Consider the following 25021-nt stretch of genomic DNA (forward strand, 5'->3'; position numbering starts at 1 on the left):
ATTTCGTTGTACCATTTAGTGGCAGCAATTTATGGATTAGCTCAGCTAGAGACGCAAGGTATTTCATTTCAATAAAAGGCAAAATACAGTTATATTGCCAGTTGGAACACCTTCCGCAAAGGTACCAGTTGGCAATAGCAGGCGCGGCAGTGGAAATAATTAAAATAAGGTGATGGTCAAATTTGCTTTGAACACAACTGCTTCATTTTATTAACACCTTTATTAGCTATCATATGTTTTATTGTTTGCTAGGTGGCTATGACACGTGATGAATAGTTTTCGATTTGCAAGCGTCATGAGAGAAGCGGCTCCTGCTATAAATTCAGTCGACCGATCATTGGTTCGAGTTGTGCTTTGTTTTGAAGATGTTTAGGTTAGTGTGGTGTTCGAGTGAACGTGGACATGATTTTTTAAAACTTATATTAAATTCCATCTCCATTTGTTATGGTTTGGTTCGGTATGGTTATGGTTCATAATGAAATCCTACTTTGACCATATTTCATTCCCATTCCCCACTGACTGGAAATTTACAAAGTGAATGATGTGTGGAAATCTGGGTGGAGAAAAATTGTCAAAAGGAGGTTCAAATTACCGTTTAGCATGGGCGAACGGCGAAATGAATTTTACTGTTTCACTTTCAGTATGGTATGAGATTTTGGCAACTGAAAGGCAATGGCAATGTGAAAGGCAATATTGTTACAAACATGTTAAAAGAAATTTGTGGAATATTAAAGTGTTGTGTGGATAATATGAGTCCTCGTTACCTCGAACACCTCAAACGGACCTTTGAATTGCAACGAACGCGCTCCAGCAATGTTAAACCCATGAACGTGCATCAATCGATAGTCCCTGATTCCTAACGAGTGCCGTGTCTCATAAAGAAAGATAGTTTTTTTTTGTTTCTGCATCGGATAAGGCTCTGAGTGTTATGCGTGAATAGAAATTTTTTACTGCCATTGTTGCTAAATTTATTTAAAATTCATCAAAATTTGTCTGTATAGCACAAATTTTGAGCAATGTGTCTCTTTTTTTTGTTTGAACCTATATGGCTTTAATATTTTACTTTTAGTAATTCTCTTTTTTATGTTTTACTTTGGTTTTGAATCTCTGTGTTTCAAAATGTGAACGTATGATGAATAATTTAATGAATAGTAGTTTCAAAATATTTTAGCCTTCCCGTGGTACAGTCGTCAACTCGTACGACTTCATAAGATATCCGCCATGGATTCAAGCCTTAAGACAGACGGTTGTTGTGCCGTTGATGAATAATTAGAAGAAGATAAAATATAACGATGAAAATGGTAAATTAACAAGCATTGATTTGCAAACTCCAAGGGATTCTCCTAAGTTAACCCACATTTTCAGTTGTTACAAGACTGTACTTTAATGAAAAATTTGGAATGATTTCAACGTTGTAATCTTACGGATAAAAGTTGGAGCCAAATAATGATGCATAATGTGAAACAATGGAATGCTTGAGGCAAAATTCCATCAACATCTGTTTTGAAGTTTTAACATATGTTCTACTATTTACAATAGCTTCGAGCATTGTACATTACAGCATTATACATTGTAGCATTACAATAGCTTAGAGCATTTACCAATCATATTATATACATGCTATGTTGATTTTTATTTTTTGTAATAAATCAGAAAAATCGTAGTGATCACACAACGCACAGATCTCATGCAATTAAGGGATGTTATAATACTGCTACCCCCACTAAATAAATTCGAGCAGTCTGCGAGCTTACATGAGGCCTCGCACTCCATACAACTTCATAGCCCCAGTGCATTTGCATTTAAGCAGCTTGTGAGTTATAAGTTATAATTGTATAATTGCATGTATCAAACAGTTTGAACTGCCTAAATTATAGCTAGCTAAATATTTGAAAATTGATATTTATTTTTGAAAAGTCCACAAAAAATGAATATGTGTGGGAGCGATGAAACTTACCAATTCTCGCATGCAACTGTTCGAAACCCTCGCAACGTTTAGCGGATCGTTGCTATCCCACAAAACAAATTCGAGCAGTCTACGAGCTCTCATGAGGTCTAGCACTTCGTACAGCTTCATAGCTCCAGCGCCCTCGCATTTAATCGCATTTTTCGCCCATATTTTTATCAGTTATTATAGCACCACTCGAACAATTATGCCAGTTATCATTGTAGTTTGTTTAAAATATTTGAAAAATCCACAAAAATACAGTGCGTGATCATTTGGACAAAGAACGATGAATAATTTTTCTTTTTTATTAAATCATGAAGATAAACAGAAAAATATTTCGAGCAGGAGATACTACCTGTAACCCTCGCAATGTTTCGCGAGATGTCGTACAATAATGCACGTATAATTTCGAATAAATCGTTATAATCAAATAATAAAAAATAGACTTACAATTTTGAGGTTCCAAAGCGATTCAACAATAATCTGTATAATTGAACGTTAGTTGATTGATTGCAATCGTCAGATGAGGCCTCATGCGAGCTCGCAGTCTGCTTGAATTTGTTTTGCAGGGTGCAAGCACTTTTTTCGCCCCTAGTTTTTATCAGTTATAATTATAATACCCGATGAACATTTTAATTGAGGGTTTGGAACAATTTCTATTGCTCGAAATTGCTTGCAAGTATTGGTTAATTTTATCGCTTCCACAAAAATTTCATCTTTTTTTCTTTTATGATACTTAGTGGATTTTTCAAAAATAAATATCAATTTTCAGATATTAAGCTAGCTATAATTTGGGCTGTTGAAACTGTTCGTGAGGTGCTATAATTATAACTGCTGAATCCCGCAAACCAACTTCGAGCAGTTTGTGAGCTCGCAGGAGGCCTCGCACTCCATACAACTTCATAGCCCCAGCGCCCTCGCATTTAAGCAGTTTCCCGCAAAATATTGTGATGTTTCGAGTACTATGTTCTACTCAAATATTGCTGAAATCTTTGGTAACCTTTATAATACATTCATGAATTCGGCGAATGAACGATAATTTTTTTATAATTTATTTTATTCGGCGTTATTTGTTGTAATTATCACTTACTGTATGTTTGTGGATTTTTCAAAAAGATATATAAGATTTCGAATCTATAGCAAGCTGTATATTTTGTTCGCCGAGTGCGATTTAATTTAACTGCTAAGAAACTGTTTACCCTCACAACCTGCTTTCTAGCGAGGTCGCTAGTGCTATGAAGTTGTCGCGATTGCGAGACCTCAAGCGAGCTCGCAACCTGCTCGAAAGTTCATATCTTCAGCATGCTATAATTTCGGCTGTTAAAACTGTTCACGAGGTGTCCATGCGAGCTCGCAGACTGCTCAAATTTGCTTTGTGGACACCTCGCGCACAGCTTTAACGGCCAAGCTACACGCACCGAAAGACATCGGACATTGCCATAAATCCGTTAACATCCGTTGTCAAATCCCACAAAAAATCGGCTCGCTGTTATCCGACACGGCCCGTCCCGACGCAAATTTCTTGTCTGCGGTCCTACGTTTTATGGCATCGTCCGATATCGTCCAGTACGTGTAGCTTGGCTGTAACAGTCCAAATTATAGCTTGTCAAAGACTTGAAGCGAGCTCGCATTACACCTCGCACTCCACGCAACTTCATTGTACCAGTGCTAAATGGTCAAACTAGATGATCAAATGCTAACTGAAGATTACTTTATGTGTTGTAAAAAGGTTTGCTTTGAAAAACCAATTCATTCGCGAACAACATCTGTTAACGACACGGAACACACATGGTTCGCTGACTTGATTATTAAAAATAATACATTTCTGATGATCGAATAACGTGTAAGTTCGGCATTATGATTGAATAACGCCAAAGTTCGATTTTATGAAAGGATTCCTTGCTATTGATAAGAACGAAGCTTCAGAACTCAGTTTCATTGAAGTTATAAACAGTTTATTTTAGGTTTCCATGACTTCTATCATCACAATATGAACACAATATGACAAATATAGGAACCATTACCTCCCTTATGGTTAAATAGCTTCTCATAAAACATCAAAATGAAAATGAAAAATACCCCTACATTCATCTGGTAAAACTATTTCCGTGTCCTATTCGATTCACACCACAACCCCACGCCAGCCCATGATGCGTTTCTTAGTATGACCGTATGTTACCCAGCTTGCTTAGAATACGATCGCGCCGGTTCTTGTTGATTGCGTCACGGTCAAAGCTGCAACACAACACAGCTGCCTATCAAATATCCTCCTCCTTTTTTCTTCACTTTCCTTCCTCTTTAACTCGCTTCATTTTCTGGCCCGTTTGCCCAAAACGCACCCGGAAGCACGAACGTCGTGACGCTAATGTTTTTACGGTAATTTTGTTTCCATTTTCTTTCCAAACGCCACATTGGGTCAATGTTTACCCCGTTTGTCCCCCGTAATCACGCAGTATTGTACAGTGCATCCAAAAGTAACACACCAGCACCAGCAGCAGCAGCAGCAGCAGTATGAAGCGGGAAGGATCCTCACTGCCGGCGGCGAACAAGCGCCACAGAACGGTACCAACACTAATACCCCCAAAAAACCCACCGATCCGGGTGGCCCCGTAGCACCGGCGGCGCCCACCACCACTGCCACCAGTGATGGCCGTAGCAAGCGCTCCAAGTCACCGCCACGGTCCTGCTCGGGCGGGAAGCCGGGTCCGGAGCTGACCGTCAACGGTGGCGGTGTTGGTGGGGCAACCGGTCCGGTCACCAGCACGGTCCCGAGCACAATCCGCGGCAGTGGCCCGAACGGCGAGCTCACGCTCAAGGACGTGCCGGTGTCGGGCATTTCGTTCCAGGAGATCTTTAAGCCGGACCACGAGGGCCCACCGACCACGCAGGTCATCATCTACAAGCCGAAATCTGGCCGGGGCCAACCGACGGCGAAAGTGATCGTCACCAAGGTTTGGCGCGTGCCATTATTCTGCACGGGATGGTGTTTGGTTGTGTTTTCCCTCCGGTGTATGCTCGCGCGTGTGTGTGTGTTATAATTCCTGGTCCGTTTGAACTTTTCACTACTCTCCGTGTGGATTGTCTCCATGGATGTTTGTGTACGCGCATCGGGAATGATACGAGTTTGTTCTTTATGTCTTTGCGATTGTCTCCTTCCATTCTACTGCGTTGTGACTTAATATCGGTTACCATCCCTTTCATTTTCTGTGCGTGTTTGTGTTTTTTTTTAACTTTGATTCATATCTGCCGTTATTAAAGTCTTGTTTTATTTTGTTTTCTGTCCGTTTTCTTCTAATTGCTTTTTTGTTGTTGTATTTTTCCTTGCACTTATGATATGACTTATGAGACTTTTTTAATGATTTTGTTTTATTCATTTTATTTTTTACATTCAACCTTTTTTCGTTCTGAATAAATTTTTATTTTGTTGTACACACTCACACATCAAGATACAAAATTTTCGATTGTTATGCACACGCATACACAAACTCACACTCACACTTCACTCTGTATCCAACGCTTGGCGCATTGGCGCTTTTGGCAACCGTTCGGCAACGGCTGCCCGCCGCGCCGCGGTACGCTTTGTTGTGAGTCTGCTTCCGACCATGAGGATGAAGGGGAAAGGCCTCGCCTTGGGTGCACAGAAGTCCTGAATCTATTTTCTTTCTGCCCTAAACGGTTACCCTTGGCGGTGGTGGTGCGAGGGCTGTTTGCGTCATCTCGTTGTCGGTGATAGGAAAGGACCTTTGGCAAGCCGCCAGCACCGTAGGAACGATCAGGCAGGGCGCGCAGGCGCGAAAACGGTATATTGACGTTGATGTTCGTTCGGATTGGATCTCCTCCACAGTTGTTGTTGGTTACGTTTTGTTTAGTTTTTTTTCCCGCTGGCATCAGAGCATGAAACGCGAGCTTGATTTAGAATCGAGCTTTTGCTTTGGAATGGCTTGCCAGGGGGTGAAGGAAGTATGTGATGCTCGCAGCAGGACGCAAACATACCAGGACGTAATTTGTCCCATCAAACACACGAACTTGTATTGTGTGGTTTGGACCTTTTTTCTTCTCTTCTTCATTTTTTGCTATTTAAAACAACAAACAAACCGTGTGGTCCCAACGGCTCGAAGAAACTGTACCCAAAATGTCCACCCAGTTCGTCGTCCGAGTTAGAAAATTTGTTCCTTTGTCGTATCATTCCCGATCCGCGTAACCTCATCCGCGTATCTCGTATCGTTTCGTCCGTGTGCATTGTTTAGCGTGAACAGCAGCAGCAGCAGCAGTCACTCCGAGAACTGAACATTGTCATTGACGTTGACAACATTGAACTGCAAGCCCGGGAACAGCAGCTGCAGCAACAAGCAGACTGGGAGCAACGTAGACTGCGGCAGGAGATGCAGTTGCAAGAAGTGCGGCTTCGTCGACCAATGCAGCAGCAGCAGCAGCAGCAGCAGCAGCAGCAGCAGCAGCAGCAGCAGCAGCAGCCGCTGCCGCAAATGCCGCTCCAGCAGGAGGGGCAAAGGCTACAGGCGCGACTGCGAGGGCACCCTCCGGAGCTACCGGTGGCGCAAAACCAGGCAGCTAGACAACCGGAACAGGTGCAATTGCGCCGCGACGTAGTAACGCAAAGCGATAGCGAGCTGACCTATGGTCCGGTGCGGAATCAGCCGCCTCGTCGGCCATCACCGGAGCTGCAGATATATGAAGTGCAGCCGTATGAGCTACGGCAACAACGGCTGCAGTATCAGCAGCAGCAGGAGCAGCAAATGTCGCTGCAACAGGAGGAGCAATGGTTACAGGGACGGGCGCAAATGCTTCAGGCACCGCAACCGGTAGGCAACGGGCAGCAGCAGCTGCAGATGGCACAAATGCAACAACAGCATCAACAACAACAAAGTATGGAGCAGCGGCAGGAGGACGAGCGACAGCAAATGTTGCGTTCATGGATTCGGCATCGGCTCCGAGAGCTGGAGCGGAATGCAACAGTGGAAACCCAACATCAAACACAGCATCTAGAACAGCATCAGCAACAACAACAACAGTTGGTTACGCAGCAGCAGCAGCAGGAGCAGCAGCAGCAGCAGCAGCAGCAGCAGCAGCAGCAGCAGCAGCAGCAGCAGCAGCAGCAGCAGCAGCAGCAGCAGCAGCAGCAGCAGCAGCAGCAGCAGCAGCAGCAGCAGCAGCAGCAGCAGCAGCAGCAGCAGCAGCAGCAGCAGCAGCAGCAGCAGCAGCAGCAGCAGCAGCAGCAGCAGCAGCAGCAGCAGCAGCAGCAGCTACTGCAGCAGCAACCTGTAAAACAACAGTTGCAGAAACAAAAACAACAACAGAGACAACAAGAACAATTACGGCAGCAGCAGCAACAGCAGCAGGAACTGCAGCAGCAACAGCAGCAGCAGCAACAACAGCAGCAGGAACTGCAGCAGCAACAGCAGCAGCAGCAACAACAGCAACAACAGCAGCATCAGCAGCAGCAGCAGCAGCAGCAGCAACAGCAGCAGCAGCAGCAGCAGCAGCAGCAGCAGCAGCAGCAGCAGCAGCAGCAGCAGCAGCAGCAACAACAACCACAACAACAACCACAACAGCAACAAAAGCGGCAACAACGCCAAAAACGTAAACAGACACAGCAGCGTCAACATCAGCAGGTTCAGAGTGAACCACTGCCACCACCAAGTCCGCTGCCGTCGCACATCCCACCGTACATGCCACCGCACATCTCACCGCCCGCCCCACAGCACCAACCATCGCCCAACCAGCGAACGCTGGAACTGCTGCAGTTGTGTTCGATGGAACACCAATACAGAATGGAAGCGCTCCACCACCCTCACCCCCACCAACACCATCACCACCTCCACCGTTCTCCACCTGCGTCGTTCGCCACGCCCTACTCCCATCAGTATAGCTCAACGGGTTTGCCAATTGCACACGGCCCGTCGCATCGCCCGTTTGATGCGCCAGCTCCATTGCCGCAACCGCCACCATTCATGCAGCGGTACGATCCGGTGCGCCCGTCCCAGTCGTCGTCTTGCATCCCGGACTCGGCACCGCATCCGCCGGCACAGTCGGCCGGGGGTGGCGTACCCCCGTGGATGCAATCGGGGCTGGCACTGTCCTCATCCAGCCCGGCACTCGGGCCACCATTCGGCAATGAGCGGGCAGCGTACATGACACACCCAATGCACTCCCATCCCTCGCTGGAGGAGGCGCACGGCCTCTACCGGGCAGGAGAGATGCACCAGATGCAGTCGTCCTCTGGCTACTGGCAGAACTACGAGCGGCACCAGGCGCTCGCTCACTTTTGGCAGCACTCCAGAGCGATGGAGCAATTCCACGCGAACCAGAGTCTGTTCCGCCCGTGGAACTATGGCCGGATCATCTCGGGCCGCCATCCGCTGGAGGCGCCCAGCGCTACCGTGACGTCGGCAGATGCCGGTGCCTTTGACTCGCTGCCGCCGCCCCCCACAAGCCACTACGTGTTTCCGTCGCCCGCCCAGAATGCACCGCCGCAGAAGGCAGCTGCCGGCTACTCCGTACGGCGCTACCATCAACCGGAAGCCATCGTTTCGCCCGCCCTTCCTTCACATCGTCACCAGGAGCCGGAAGCAGTCGCTGTACCTACCGACCAGCCACAACGCCACCAGGAGCCGGAAGCCGTCGCTGCCCCTGTCGATGCTCCACCAGCAGTTCATTGCTACCAGGAGCCGGAAGCCATCGCTTCACCGGAAGTCGCCCAATCTGTACAGCACCACGCAATGCAGGAAAGTTTCAACGTGGAGCAGCCAAATGCCAACACGGCCGTCATTGAGCCGCTGACCGGCCCGTCCGCTGTCCCTGACGATTGTCCCATAGTGGTGATCGATGATGATGACGTGGCCGAACCGGTGCCGAACACATCGAACGAGCAGGAACAACCGGTATATAAGGAACAACCGGCATATCAGGAACATTCGGTAGATCAGGAACAATGGCCAGATCAGGAACAATGGCCAGAGGCTAGCTACCGCTCCGAGCAGGTGGGCAGCGGGGCGGAAGATGTCTTTGCGCTGACACCCAATCCGCCCCCGCCACCGTCCACTCCGCAAACCGACTACCATGCTGAGCTGCCGAACGATGACCTGTCGGCCCCACCGCCACCCTTAGGTAAGAACGCTGCTACGCAAGTGTTGCGCGAAGCCCCTTCCCCTCATCCCCTTTCCGCCGCTTTCCCAAGTACCTGCCCGCTCAAAAGGCGGTCCATTCCACATCCATTTCCCCGGCTCCATCATGGCTTGTTTTGTGTGTCTGTGTGTGTGTGTCATTCCCTCCTCCACATACAGTGTGTGTGTGTTTGTGTGTGTGTGTGTGTGTTTGTATGTGTGAGAAAGAGAGAGAGAGAGAGAGTGAGAGAGAGAGAGAGAGAGAGAAAGAAAGAAAGAGAGAAAAAGAGAGCTAGTGATTGAGTGTGTATACCCCTCCCCCCACCCATTACCCGCATTTGTCCTCAAACGTCCCCATACTACCATGCCCAATGCTGCAAAATGTCATGAGCATCACGTGATGATCGCAACCAAACACAATGAACATATTCGTGGTAGTTTGTTGTTCATTGCTGATACTCAATGAAAATGCGTCATGACATGCCAAACGCGACATGCGATTGATTGAGTCAAATGCAATGGTCTTACTGACAAACCGTGTTTCATACCGTCGCTAGCATAGTTATGACTTCTTCTGGCTGTGATCAATGCTGCAAAATGCAACTGTTTCAGTCACCAACTGTGAGGATCAGGTGTTGGTGGACAACAGTTAGTGGACCAATCACATGCTTGGTGACATCTTTTTTTTTCACCATCCAACTCTTGATCACTCACCCGGTAACGACATTTTCAGTCGGTGATAATTACGACATTCATAGGATATACTTGTGGATATATGTATGATCCACATGATTCATCCATGATTCATAGGATATATGTGTGATCCCAGACAACAACCAGAGCATGCTTTCTCGTTCTGTCTGGTTCAATGGTCTGTCGGGTCAAACAGAGCGAGAAAGCATACCCTGGTTGTTGCTTAGATCCATTTGCTGCACGCCCCGCATATTACTCATGACTATCGTGATGATTATCGACAGAAAATGTCGCGCCCCTGTGACTGACCAAGAGTTGGTTGCAAAACACAAAAATCTCCAAGCATGTGATGGTTACACCAACTGTTTGAATCTCACCTCTGATCATCACAGTAGAGCACGTGACGCTGACTTTTTTTTACAGCCACTATGACACTGTGACTATGTCAGTGACATTTTGCAGAACTGATCATAGCAGAAAAAAAGTCATGCCAAAGTGACTGAAAAAGCGATGGTCGCAAAAATGTCACGAAGTATGTTTTGGGTACGCCAACTGTTTGAGTATCAAACTCACCATCATCGTAATTGAGTACGTGACGCTGACATGGATTTTGTTTCAGTCAGAATTGTGTATGACATTGACAGTGACTTTTTGCAGCACTGCCACAAACGACAGCAAAACTCCTTCTTTCCCACCAACCCCCACCCTCCATTTAACCCTCCATTTAACTCCCCCCTTCCCTCCGTAATACACCCCCCCCCCCCTTTATATTCATTCGCTCTGGGAAATGTCTCGGGATTTTTGCAACAGCTGTACACACGCGAACCGAAGGCGTTTCGTTGCCGGCCAATGGCTAAGTTCAATCTTCTTTCTTCACCTGTCTAACCGCTGCTTTGGATTTGTACTCACGCCTAAATGCAGCTGAAGCAAAAGCTTTGCAGCAGCCGAACGCGAGACTGCTTACTCTGCTGCTAGCGGCGGTGTGTAACGATACAGTACCGCCAGCACTGTCGCCAATATCCGATCTTCCGCTAGGTAAGCAACTGTCTGCTCTCTCTCTCTCTCTCTCTCCTTCTCTCTATCTTCATACAACGCTCTCCACTCGCCCTCCCTCCTGGTTTTCCTTTTTACACACACACAGCACGCATTAACGCCATGAACTTTACGCAGGTGCCGACTATTTTAATTCCAGCCGATCCAAAAGCCCCCCAGCTCTAGATTAGAAAGCTTCGTACGTACACGTGCATATGAAGTGTAGTACCGTTTTTCACACACCTCACCCATTGATCATTCCACAAACGCAGTGTGCGGGCTTGATCCAGAGCAACAGCAGAAGCAACCGCAGGAACAGCCGCAGGAGCAGCATCAGGAGCAGCAGCAGAATCGATCGTCGCCGCACTATGTCCGACCGGTCAGCTTCCTACAGCGCACCACTAGCAGACCGCTCAACTTCGATGTACCAAAACCCTGCCAAACGGCAGTCGTCGCTCCAATCTATCATGTACCACCACAGCATCAGCAGCAGCAGCAGCAGCAACAACATCAGCAGCAGGTTGCCGTAGAACGACAGCAAGAGGAGGATGAACTAGGAGAAGAGGAAACCTTGTCTGAGCAAGGGGAAGATGTGGAAGAGTCAGACGTGCAAGAGGAAGTTGAGGATGATGTGCAAGAGGAAGTTGAGGATGAGGAAGATGTGCAAGAGGAAGTTGAGAATGAGGAAGCTGAGGATGAGGAAGTTGAGGATGAGGAAGATGTGCAAGAGGAAGTTGAGAATGAGGAAGCTGAGGATGTTGAGGATGAGGAAGTTGGGGATGAAGAAGTTGTAGATGAGGAAGTTGGGGATGAGGAAGTTGGGGATGAGGAAGTTGAGGATGACGAAGTTGAGGATGAGGAAGTTGAGGATGAGGAAGTTGAGGATGAGGAAGCTGAGGATGTTGAGGATGAGGAAGTTGGGGATGAGGAAGTTGTAGATGAGGAAGTTGGGGATGAGGAAGTTGGGGATGAGGAAGATGAGCATGAGGACGTTGAGGATGAGGAAGTTGAGGAAGAAGAAGTTGAGGAAGAGGATGAGGGGGAAAGGCAAGAAGTGCAACAGAACGAGGAAGGGTACGATGGCCAGTCGGTGGAACGTAGTCCACAACCAGAGGAAACTGCAGGAAATGCTGGTGCTGGCCAGCTAGGGATGTCGCCCCTGCCCGATGTGCATCACTTAATATTCCCAGCACATCCCACCACCTCGTACGATGCCCACCACCACCACGTCTATATGCCCACCATCTCGTACGATGAGATTCGGCCACGACAGCGTGGTACGTTGTATGGTGCACCTGGGCCGTTCTCCTCGCCGGAGCGACAAAATTGGGGTCCGTCAGATGAGATTCATTACTGGGACCGCCGTCACTACCAGCAGCAGCGGGCTTTCGATAGCACCTTCCTTTCCACCAACGAGGAGCACACCGAAACCGATGCCGAAACCGGCAGCACCACCACGAACAGCCCGGAACGGCAGTACGAGGAGCCTTGCACGCCGAACGATATCGAGGTACCGATGCATTCCTACCAACGCAGCGAGTAATGTGTGTGAGTGTGCTGCCTTTTGCTTGTGAAGCGTGTGCGCTTAGCATAACGGGTTCACCCTCTTGGATTTGCTTCTGTTCTTGCGCTTTTCGATTTTTGCACACAATCATAGAAACAGTAAGAACCGCGCTATGGTGCGTGCATAGGTGTTCCTCGAATTTCTCGCTCTCATTGTGATCCTTATTATGATTACTATGCTGTCGATGCTTGGGTCACCGATTAGTTTTTTTACTTAGCTACACTATCACATTGCACCGTGCTACAAAAACTTATTTATATATACTGAACCTCTTATGTGTGCCATTTTTGTGGGCCACTGCGAAACTGCTACATATACACACACGCATAAAATTCTACACAAGCAGGCGCTTAACAAACCCGGACGGCTTATGCTGTTATTGGCATGTGTTAGTTTGTATAAGCTTTTTGTCTCTTATTGTGTTGATATTGTATATATCGATTGTTTCGTGCATTCGGCATTTTATATAACTACATTTTCTTCATTTAGAATGGTAATTTTTTTTAAGTCATAATCGCAACTACAGATAGATTTCAATGTCGTTAACTGTTTTCATACTACATAGCCAGTTCTTTTTTTATTCACACACCCACATTGGTGTTTTTATTACACGCATAATCAACTCGAAACGACGTTTAAGTTCCTTCCTCTGTTGAAAATTAGTGCAAAAGATAGTATTAGTAATCGAGGCCTTAGATTTAATCAGTGACAGACGAAATTTGATGAATTTAGATTACGTGTTCGCTTGACAAAAAGTGAATTGTACAGTATGCCGCAGTGCTGAAATTGTAAATAAGTAAATGTAGTGACTCACGACTAGTGATTCCCCAAGAAAACGTTCAGCTAAAGCGGGGGCAAGTGTCGTCGTACAAAAGTGAATCAAGGGTAATAATAATTGCATGCAAAATTTACATCTATTTTGAAAAAAAAAAGAAATGAAAGAAAAGGAATGAGAAAGAGATGGACAGATAAAGAGAAGGAAGTTATAAGACGAAAGAAGATACGCAATGAAGAAGACGCAGGAAGACAAGCAATGAAGAAACTTCATATTGAAATCTGACGAAATAAGATTCGATTTTGATCGAAAACTATCTACAATAGATGCTAAGTGTTTGTATATCACTGTACAGTATTTTTTTGTAAATTAATATCCTCACTACTGATATGTGAGATTTCACTAAGAAAGCTTGAAACCACAACGAGCCCAAGTCTGGTATAGAAGGTTGAAATCGAAAAGTAAACAAAGAATCTAATAACGTATAGTGATTCCGACTTAAACGACTTAAAAAAGCGTGCAACCAAAGCGGGAGCAAGGGTCCTCGCGAGAAAGTGAACAAAGGGTAGTAATAATTACATGCAAAATAGATGTAGAAAAGGAAGGAATGAGATAATGGCAGCAAAGGAAGGAAAGATAGTGAGAGAGTGAGCGAATGAGCTAGTGAGCTAGTGCTAGAGGTATAGATAGAAATAGATGGAAAGAATAAGAGCGAAGACGGCAAGCAATGAAGAAACTGCATATTGAAATCTGACGAAATCAGAATCGATTTTGACCTAAAACTATCTAAAATAGATACTAAGTGTTTGTATATCACTGTACAGTAATTATTTGTAAGTGAATTTCCTCACTACTGATATGTGAGATTTGACCGATATAAGAATGCTTGAAACCACAACGAGCCCAAGTCTGGTGTAAATTTGGTCAATCCCAACCTTGCCGTTCGGTTGGATAAACACAACAAACTTTCCCAGTGTCAATACCCCCCCCCCCCCCCCCCCCCCAAAAGCCATAAACCTCACTACCATTTGCAATGAAGTTGCGTTAAACTTGGTTACTTTCCAAATTCATGGAAAATAGCTTAAGTTATAGCAATATGTTAGGCAGGCAGAGACCAAGTCTACTAGAAAGCTATGGATCGCATAGCCTTCTTAGTTGTCTAGGTACAATGTTCGAGATTTTTTTTAAATAGTTATTTTGGTTTCAAACACAAAAAATTTAATACTTAGTTCTTCTTGGGTTCTACTTGACACTGGGAAAGCATTTGACTTCTAGACGCCAAGGGAATCGCCAATCGAAAAAAGCCACGACAAATGAACAAATCCAAAAAACAATTGTAACCAATATTAACGTTGAGTAGAGTACAACGAAAAGAAAACAATAACAAAAACAGTACAAAATGAACAAACAAGAGAGGAAGAGCAACAAAACATGAGCCATATTAAGTGATTTGCCAAAAACAGATTAAACAAATAATCAGCCAAAAAAGTAGAACCAGTTCAGTCGAATTCAGTCACAGTCAGTCAGTCAGTCACAATTTTGTTCCCGATCACGGTTACTTTATTTAATTCCTTATCCTTTTCATGGAATATCCTAGAATTAAGCATTTGTAGAAACTAAGACCGCAAATTTCACTGTATAGCAATAGGTCACAAGCAAATGATAAACAGTACAAATTATAATTGACATTTGAACGAATAACAAAACAATGAGCCCAAGTCTCGTGTAAATTCGAACAAAGAGCGTTAAAACTAAGGAACAAATCCCAAGAATCGCAATAATCGAAATTAGCATTGAGTAAGGTAGTAAATATTACAGAAATAGATTTCTGATTTATAAATATGTAGTATATATGCAAGCATTCTGTACATCGGTCAATAATTGTCCGTGTGATTTCAGCATTTTGTTCCTTAATGAAGATTAAAATTATTTTAATCCGTGTATCGCGCAATAAGCCATAGGTAATCTCTCTATTTCTTAATACTACATACAAAAATACAAACACTTTCCGCTGCCCAACCCGGGCGATTATAGATTTATTAAGGGTTTTTTACTTAATGAAATATAATGTGTGTAAGCTGGTAGTTTGCAGGCATTAAAGCAGGCATCAAATTAAAAACTAAAAATCCTCAGAGAAGGACGATTACCGCCCAAGCAACAATTTCAATCCATTAACAACATCCAACAAGGAATGACATAGAAAAGGGCAGGAGAGAAAGAGACAGATAAACAGACAGGCAGAAAAAAATAAGATATAGAAACAAAGAGAGATGCAGAAAAAGAGGAAGAAAGAGAGAATGAACGATTAGTATCCTCAGTGCCTCTAGCGAAAAGTATCCTCAGTGCCTCATTTGGCAAAATCGGTATCTAACGTTTTATGTGTCAAAGGTGATGAAGGTTAGAAAAGTGCGTCACAACTGATGCAGGTGATCGTGTCAGGTTTTATCTGATATACAGTGAAAGAGACAACTGCAGCCTGCTCCGTTTCATGGTGCGTTGTTGTCTCCCCGAGACACGAGAACCTTGAACTGCTTTTACTCGACGTTTCCCCGTGATTCGTTTTTGTCGCGTTGAAATGATCCTCCGCAGAGGATTGCCTCAACATCATTCCCGCCATCCCTCCTCGCCCAGCTGTAGGTGCGTGGGCGGCCGCGACAGTAAAATTTGTGTGACGGTTCGTGTCGGGTTTGCGCCAATAAAAACATTCTAGAGGTAGGACGAATTAGAGTGTCCCTAACCGGGCACTGTTCAGTATACAGTAGGACGGAGAGAGAAAGAGATAAAAGAGAGAGAAAGAGATAAAGACATGAAAGAGAGAGAGAAAGAGAGAGAGAGATTTTTTTAACGGTTTGAAGCCACGATCACACACTGCGTGTGTATCTCGTTCTAGCGAGATGTATGTATCGCTTGCCAAAGCAGCAACGACCCCCGCTGACGTGTGTGCTCATGTGTTCGATCACGCTTTCGGGCCGAGATCGACGGTGGGGCGGATCGGTGGGATATGTTTATAAATAGGTGCCTTCTCGAATACCCGCTGTAGACGCAGTCGAGGCGATGGTTATGAGCGCTAGCGAGGCGAACATGGAAAGAGAGATAGAGGGATAGAGAGAAACAAAGTGAGTGAGAGAGAAAGTGAAAAAGAAAGAGAGAGAGAGAGAGTTAATGAGATAAATGAGGATAGAAAATCGGAAAAGCGGGAAGAGAGAAATAACGAAAGCGAGAGAAAGAGAGCAGGGAAATTCGGTGCGTTACTTCTTCTGATCCTTTGCTGGTGGTCCTTCACGTGTATCTTATTACAACAAGATACAATTCGAGATCGAGAGAGAGAGAAAGAGAGAGAGAGAGAGAGAGAGAAAGAGCGAGACAGATAGAAAGAGAGTTATGCATGAAGAGCGTGCATTAATGTGTTGTTTTTTTTATCTGTTGGCGATCCAACAGAGTCTTGAGAGAATACGAGATGTGTCTTTGCATGCACGATGCACAGATTCGCGTATACCTAAGATACGCGTTACATTTACGTACCTACGTAGCCGTCTTGGTCTTGGTAGTGACCCTTCGGCCTACTCTCTCTATTGATACTGGCACACCGGGCCGCATTGCGGGCCTCCTGTGCACGCTCTCAAAAGATGAGTACAAGTGTCCTACACCTCAACACCCCCAAACCCGCTGTTGTGAGAAAAACTAGAAGGAGAGGAGATTAAAAAAATAACACACACACGCACATCATTCATCTCAGATCCTCTCCACTCATACTCATATATGTCTGTCATTAGGTAGAAAGAAGCAGAAGAGGACGAAGCTATCATCGCCCCCAAAACACTCCGTCCGAGACGGAAAGCCGCACAGTAAAGACCCAAGAGAGCACATTAACGCCACGCCAGTCTTCCTTACCGCGCCAGCGTAAGCGGGCACGCTGTTTGTTCGTGTAGCGTGCCGTGTGTGTGTGTGTTTGCTGTACTGTGCGAGCGGGTGGAGCAGCCACCGTGAGCGATCCCGCGGAGCATCGTGTGGGCCACCCGCACCCAGCATCCGCCACAGCAGTGTGTGGTGTGTTTTCGTACCAGGGTATTGATCGCGTGTGTCGTTAACGCTGGAGGTTCCTTAGTGTGTGCTGTTTTTCGTGTTGTTACCTACGTGTGTTTCGATTGTAACAATTCTTGAGAGCGTTTGCAGTTAGTGCTGAATATCCCGCTAGGTGTACTATAGCGTGTACCGTGGCGTGGCTATGTGAATTTGCGCGTGCGTTTGCCCAGTGGTCATTTGTCCACCAGCGAACAAGATGTTGGAGTAGTTGGCTGCAGCCTCCCTCCTTTCATTCTATCGCTCGTTCTCTCTCTTTATCTCTTTATTCACCTCTATCGCACTCTCGACGCACCAAGAACGTTCCGACAGAACGGAATGCCGCCTTCAAGCACCCAAACACCCCTCCATCAACTGCCGACAACTTCAACCTTCAACTGTCATCGTTGGTGCATAAGCTAAAATGCGGAAGAGGCTATAGTTGGAGCGGTTTTCCCGCTGCCCTGCTCGAGGAGATTTCCAAACCGTTATCAAGAACTCCCAGTTTGGGGGGTACTTCCAAACGCTCCGAGTATCTAAACGGTGCCCGAAATTACTGCTGTGGGGTGATGCGAAACAGGATCTTGTAAAGACGGCAGACCTTTAATCCTCCCATATATCTAAACTCATATGACATGACGCCCTGATCTTTTCTCGTAATATGACGCACATCAGCGGACACATTGATTAACCTTTTGCGGATTGCTTTTGGAAGGAGCAACAAGACAGAAAATGTAGAGTAAGGTGTAGAAAGGGTAAAAATCTTTTACTCTGGGACGTGTGTGTGTGTTTGTGTGTGTGCACCACACGTCATAGTCATAGGAATATACGCTCAACAAATTTTCGCGCTGGTGGCGATCGGATGCGAAAATTTGTGCGCAACTCTCACGGGGGTCTCACGTCGTTGTGTCGTGTCGTCCCGCGCTTGGGCGGAGAGATGAAAACATTCTAGAACGTTGTTGTTCGTTTTTCTTTTCCGGCCGCGCGTCTTCTTGTTTTGTCTTTCGCAAGGTGTTGCGAGCCCCGGCACTGGCCGGTCCACACCTTCACCTGCCACCGCTCGTTGTTTTTTTTTTTATAGCGTTTTTTCCCCCACGCACCTCGTGTGCTCGGGGAAAATGCTGCTGCTGCTGCTGCTCTCCCACAGGCTGCCTGACATCGCGAGCCGTGTGTGTCTGTGTGTGTATTTCTCCATCGCAATATTTGCTTCGCTTGGATTAAAAATAAAAGCATCACGATGTGTATGTGACAGCATTCCACCATACCCAAACCTGCTTGGCTTGGCCGAACGGTGATTGAACGATCCGTTCCGCGAGCATCATATGTTTGTGACATAATGCGCGGTGGCCAACATACACACAAACAGGCTATCTTTTTTTGTTTCCCCGAGGTGATGATGTGAGTTTGAGAAAAAGAAATATTTGCCCGTAGTTGACAAGGTGGTCGTATAGCAGGACCTCTTTTTTTTCTTTCTTCTTTTATCTTCGCTCGCACTCGAGAAACGAAATTTACATCCCCTCTGCCCAGGCAACCCCCAATGGACGCCATCGCTTCGGCGGTATGCTGCGTGTGGGGAGAAGGTGTAGTTTTTCTCTACCTCACTGCGCAAGTATTTTTATATTCGCGCGTGATTAAATCCCTCGCCACCAGTTAAAACTGTTCGGGGAGGGTAGCTGATGATGGTGATGAGCTTGCGAATAGGTTTGCTAACTTCGTAAGCAACCAGGCGCCTCCTTTTGCATGTGCGCAGCGCTGGATGGGGACGGTGGTGGTGGTGTAGCTTTTAGCTACCATCATCTCGTCGGGGGGGGGGGGGGGGGGTAGGTGAAAAAGCTAACCCCAACAGCAAGAAGCAGCAAAGCAGTTTTTATTTTATTCCTTTTTTGCTGTTGTTGCGCACGCTAATGCGCACGTTTGCGTAAATACGAGACCGGCGTAGAAAACAAATCACCCCCTCATTTGTGGGAGGGATGTAGGAAAGGTGTATCTGTGTGTGGTGACACTGGTTAGGTCCAAGCAAGAACACGGCTAAGAAGTCAGGGGGATTAGGTACGGAGGACTAAGGAAAAGAAATTGTTCTAGAAGGAAAGTAAACTTCTTTCGCTGGCTGAGCTATTTTTTTTCTTCATGTCTCCATTTTTGCAGCAAAGAGAATTTTGCGATTCATACAGATCGGTAAAGAGCATTATTACCTGCCCTAATGGCACCAGCCTTGGAGCATGAGCTCATGCTGTTTGGGCGCTTGCTCGCGGAAAAATATGTTTTGTCAAAGAAAAACGAGATGTCATCGTAATCAATTTATATAAAAATATTGCTCATCTGGCTTGTGCTAAATGATGGGAGTGTTTTTTTTTATTATGGAAGGGGTTTCATGTGATTCATAAATATGTCATCTGCTTTCAATATTGCAACAGCACCTCCTTGCTCTCTGCTGAGTTGAAGGACGCATGCGACTTATTTGTGCTGCGTGAATTAGCGCACCTGGGTTAAGTTGTCGTCGGGTGAGAAATAAAAATAGGGAAATCGAAAAGTCGTGAGCAACATCCAGGTCAGATCAGTATATTATCTCGCGTGCTCTCTCTCTCTCTCTCTCCCTCTCTGTATCCGCATTAGTACACACCTCCAGAGCGTAGTAGAGAGCGTGAACGGTTGGGGGTTTAGAAATATAATGCGAACATACATTGCCCATTTGGGTATAATGCGATAAGTGTGTTAAAATTAGCGAGTTAGTGATGAGAGTAGAACGGTGTCATACTGTCGAATGGGTCTTTTAACCGTTTTTCTTTTCTTTTCAAATAAGTAAGCATGCTTTTAAGCTTAAACAATATATATTCTATTTTTTCAAAATGTTACACCATTTTCAAACTATTAGTGTATGAAGGGACTGTATGAAGCACATCTTCCACGGTACAATTGAAAAAGAAGAAGGGAAATTTGGCTGATCTAGTACTAAGGGATTTCTTATTGATTTATTTCCCTGTGTGTTAATTTTTCCAGTATATCCCGTTTTGGATAACAATCAATGTAAACAAAAGCGAAATTGAGCCATTGATGTGAAATAACATAAATAATACAATAAAGTTCTTGTGTGTGCTTGTAATGCTTTGTATGAAGTTTTCATTCTCATCATCATCCGTCGAGATTTCATTGATAATCACTTGAACGTGTATGCGTGTGTGCTAGTTTTTGTTTTTGTTTTTTTTTTCTGCTATTTCACTGTGGTCATCCTAATTTGGCAGTTCAACACGTTCCTCGGCAGCTTTCCAACAAGCGAAATGCAAATTCGATGGAGTCGCCTGGTGCTTCATGTGTGCTGCTGCTTATGCGCCCCCGTGATACGCATATTAGCACGCCTGCCGGCAAAATCAAAGCACCAAAATGAACAACAACATCAACCAAACGTCTCAATATCTCTCTTCTCTTCTTCCCTTCCCTTTCTGATACTCCCTTTCCTTCCACGTATATTGTATTCTCACATAAACTCGCAAAAAAAAACACACACACACACACACACACACACACACACACACACACACACATGACCCCGGGTCTCTCCATCGTTTTCCATCATCCAGTGCCTTGCAACCTGTTTTTGTATTCTCTAAAAGTATATATACATGGTAGTGTGTGTGTGTGTTTATGTGTGCACTTAGAGTTAGGACTTTGAAAGAAAAAAAAACAAACAAACAAAAAACAAAACTAAACCCCCCAAAGGCACAACACCATACATCCCTTCCCTATCCGGTTCCGCCTCCATTTTGTAGCCGCCTTCATATACGTACCCATATGTGAACATACGTGTTCAAGCCAAGATTCGACAAGCTGTGAATTTGTCCACTGAACAAACGCTAAACAGAAAAAGCAAAAGAAAAGGTATTATTGTATTTGTATCATCACATGTAACGGAATGAACGGGAGTCAATGTTACACGATCGTGCTTTAACTATGCTTTGCTTTTAGTACTGCCTGGCTATTTGTATTATTTTGGTTTACTACATCGTTTCAACTCCACTAATATATCGATGTTCGACTATGAACATAAACAACTCACAACTACTCGTGGAAGAACTACAAAAACTCTGTCCCTTTAGATAGGCACGTCTGTCAATCGTCTGTTCGCAGGCCTTTCGTGACTCACGTCACTCAGAGCCTTGGAGATAGTCCAGCGTAGTGTAAGATGGACGCAACGTTCTCATAGCAACTGTGCGTTGAAGTTCAAGTTTACCTTATATATTGGTAGTTTGTATCTATGTAAATAGATATGTAATGCATAGGACTAACATCTTTTGATGGGATTGGCCCTCTTTGCATTACGATGAGGCATTTGGTTTAGTGATGGAAAAATGAAGTTTTGTCGAATCGATTCCGGAAATGGCTTCGGCATCAGCTGCGAAATCAGAATCGGAGTTGGTTGGGGCATCTCCATGAATACGGGCGTTAGGGTGCTATGCTGCTCCAACATTGTATTGGAAGCTGCAAAGAATCCAAATTAACTTATAAACGATCCATGCCTTCGGAGATTCTAGGACGGATTTCGCTCTCCAGAACTTCTAAATTCAATCCCAGAACTGATTTAGATTTTGGAGGCAATTCCAATCCCGGAGTCAATTCGATTTCCTATTCCGGAGCAAATGCTAACTCTCGGTTGGATTCCGATTCGGGAATTAATTCCGGAATTGGAGTCTGCTCCGGAATCGGAATCGATTTCAGATTCGGAATCGGCTGCAGAATTGATGCCACGATGCCGAACATGGAATCGAAATCCGGTAGGTCCGATTCCGAGCTCCCACCACTAATGCGGTAGATGGACAAGGAATGGAATGCATTTTGCACCTAATTCCTCAATTACGTCCAAATTCCTCATAACATTTGTATCTGTAGGCCGTGCCCTGTAACTCATTAAACATCTTTTGGGCGATAGATACTACGCAGATTTTACTCGGTTGTATCCAATCTGACTAGCTCCGGAGCAAACCTTTTGCTCCCAAGTATGCAATAATGCACGTTTAAATGTTGTGCGCATCTGGATTGACTCTTATGAGCTATATATCCTGGAAGTGATCAAACCGTCTATGTTACAACGCCACATTAGTGGTTGCCCTGATGACGTCTCTCGCATCTCGTATCCTTTCCAACACGATGGTACGGTGGTGTGGGAAAAGCAGAAAAGGGGAGCATGGGTCTATCATCCATGAACGCGATGAATGATGAATGATTCCGGTGGTTCGTGGACCGTGAATCGCCCTATGGTCTTTTATGGACCCGAGCCTTGGGCCATCCTGGCGGAGTATGCAAACGCTCCGGGCGTGTTTGAGCGACACATGCTCCGGTCCATCTTTGGCGGTGTGTTCGAGCATGTAGTTTGTAGGAAAAGGATGAACATACGAGCTTACTGCCCTGTACCGAGCATCATGACGGCGATGAAGGCGATATTATGAGGTCCGGTAGGACTCATGCCCCACGAAGAAATTGTTCGACAGCAACGCCCAGTCCGGCACGGTGCGCAGGGCAGCGAGCTCGATAGCTGGATAAGGTGCAACGACATCTGTTGGAGATCAGATGTCTACATGGGTAGGAAGCAGCATCCTGGAGAATTATTGTTGAACGAGCCATGTCACAACGGCGTGCTCTACTCTACAAGCAGACAAAAGAGAGGGAGATACATAAAGAGCAAGAAAGAGAAATAGAGGAAGAGAGCGAGAGAGAGAAAGCGATCGCGATGAATAAAATCCACCACAGCTCAATGCGAGCGAGTACGAACTGCATTCTGTCTGCAGTGGTGCCCGCCACTGTGTCAGTTTGTTTGATTGGAGAGGAATGGAGTGGAGCGGTGGGAGTTTTTTGTTGTTCATTGGCTTCTTTCTTCTTCCATAAACACTTGCGCTACGCGGGATCAAACACGTTACGCGCGAGTGCGGGTGCATCAAGATCGGTAGCTCGGTATATCATATCACACACTCGGGTTCGGTTCGCGTCGCGCCCAGCTGTGTGACACAAATACATATTGTCATACATATTGTGACATAAATACATATACATATTGCTGCTGATAGCAAGCATAGCAAGTGTGTTTCCTACCCCAAAATAGCGCGTTCGCGTTAGTGTTACAGATGCAGGGAAACAGAAAGAGGTATAGAGAGAGATTGATACAGTGAGAGAGCGTGAGCAGGACAGTGCGGCGCATACGGATTCGGAGAGTAGGTTTAGTTCGCCAACCGCAGCCATTATCACAATCCATTCTTCTGGGATATTGTTGATCATTGGGCTCGGCTGCTCTGCGGAGTGCGCAAGTAACGCGCGTAGCAAGTGAAACGCGTCACTATTGATGCGCTGCAGGGTTCAGGATAGTAGTATGAGGAAGCACTCTTCACTCTTTCCCCCCTCCTGCCCCGCTATTCCCCTCCGTGTGTGGCGACAAGACACTAAACAACCGTGCGTCGGATTAGCTGGTCTGTCTGCCGTCTTCCGGCCATCTCGGCAAACGCGCGCGGCTGTGAGCGCGCACGAGAGCGCACGCTCGCGCTTTCACACGCAACTTACGCATAGTGCAGGTTTCGGCTTTGATAGCACCCCCGTCCGCTTCACCCTTCGCCAGATAGTGTGTATATAGCAAGAGAGAAAAGACACGCGCGATGGTGATTTAGTGTGTGCAGTTGTGGCAGCCGACCGTATTGTGCAGATCTCGCCCCCTCATTCTAGCCCCCCCTTAAGTGCTGCCCCTTTCTAGAACACGCACAACAGTGGTGAACGAGATAAACAAGTGCGAGCGCGTGTGTGTTTTTAGGAATAGTGTGTGTGTGAGACAGTGCGAAGAATTGTTCATTCGTCCCCTCGTGCGCTGGGGCTGCATTGACCGCAACGCATCGCTCCGACGAAGTGTGATAGAGGAGTGTGCGTGTGTAAGAGAGAGAGAGTGAGAGAGAGAGTGAGCAGTGTGCGAAATCCGTGGTGCTGCTGCTGTACTAACCGGCCATGGCGGCCAGCACCACCACCACCACCACGGTGACACCCTCGTCGTCCTCGACCGGCGCTTCGGCATCATCGACGTCGTCCCGGCTGTCGGCCGAGCGGCTGACCAGCCTCGGGACCACCTCGGGCGGTCCCAGTACCCGGCGCCGCTACATACGCAGCAACACTGCCAGCGTCACCCAGCTGTTGTCGGACAGTTGCAGCAGCATACTGCAACGATTCCGCCGCAATCCGAGCGAGAAGTTGGAGCAGCATCAGCCACAGCACGGCCAGACGACGCAACAGAAGCGATCGCAGTTTCGGTAATGATGGACGGTGGTGCATTTTTCCTTACTATCGGATCGGCGGTGGTGTTTGGTGTTGCGTGGGTACCGTAAGCTGGCACGGGGTATCGTCCCTTGCCTAAAGGAACATCCAGGATCGATGGAGTGTTGCCACGATGTCCGTGCTAGTCGGTTCGATCAGCTGATAGTGGAATTAGTGTAGGGGTCTAGCACATCAACCATCTTCATTCGAGTGATATTTAGGTTCGAGTGTTTTGTAGGATTGCGTGAAGTCGAAAGTTATCCGAGCGTGTGATGTGCAAATTCTGAAATGCTCCTATTGCAAGACTTTAGTTACATCATCAGTGGATAGGTGGACAGAACCTCAGTATCAGGAATATTTAAGGACCTACTTGTCCCTACTCTGAGTAGTACCTAATCTGTGTGTGTGTGTATGGTTTGGGGATCCTCCGAAGCATTCACATTGCAGTTCACAGGCTGGGGGAGTGCATAGCATACATCCAACAATCAACATTTAACCTCACCAATTCCTCATCCCTCCCCAACAAACCGGAAGTATATTCCACACTCCCCTCT

General features: G+C 46.0%; 1 protein-coding gene across 2 annotated transcripts in view; it reads left to right on the top strand.

The window, feature by feature from the left end:
• Positions 1-25021, top strand: part of LOC120950461 (uncharacterized) — a 50406-nt gene that overhangs the window by 12519 nt on the left and 12866 nt on the right. The window contains exons 2-4 of one of the 2 annotated variants that reach the window (XM_049605131.1): positions 4402-4510; positions 6196-9073; positions 11067-12304. In XM_049605131.1, coding sequence (XP_049461088.1) covers positions 4460-4510; positions 6196-9073; positions 11067-12304 — 4167 coding nt within the window. In that variant the 5' untranslated portion in view covers positions 4402-4459. The remainder of the gene's footprint in view (positions 1-4401; positions 4511-6195; positions 9074-11066; positions 12305-25021) is intronic. The other variant, XM_049605132.1, reaches the window with a different exon arrangement.

Source organism: Anopheles coluzzii, chromosome X (genome assembly GCF_943734685.1).
Source record: "Anopheles coluzzii chromosome X, AcolN3, whole genome shotgun sequence".
Taxonomy (NCBI): domain Eukaryota; kingdom Metazoa; phylum Arthropoda; class Insecta; order Diptera; family Culicidae; genus Anopheles; species Anopheles coluzzii.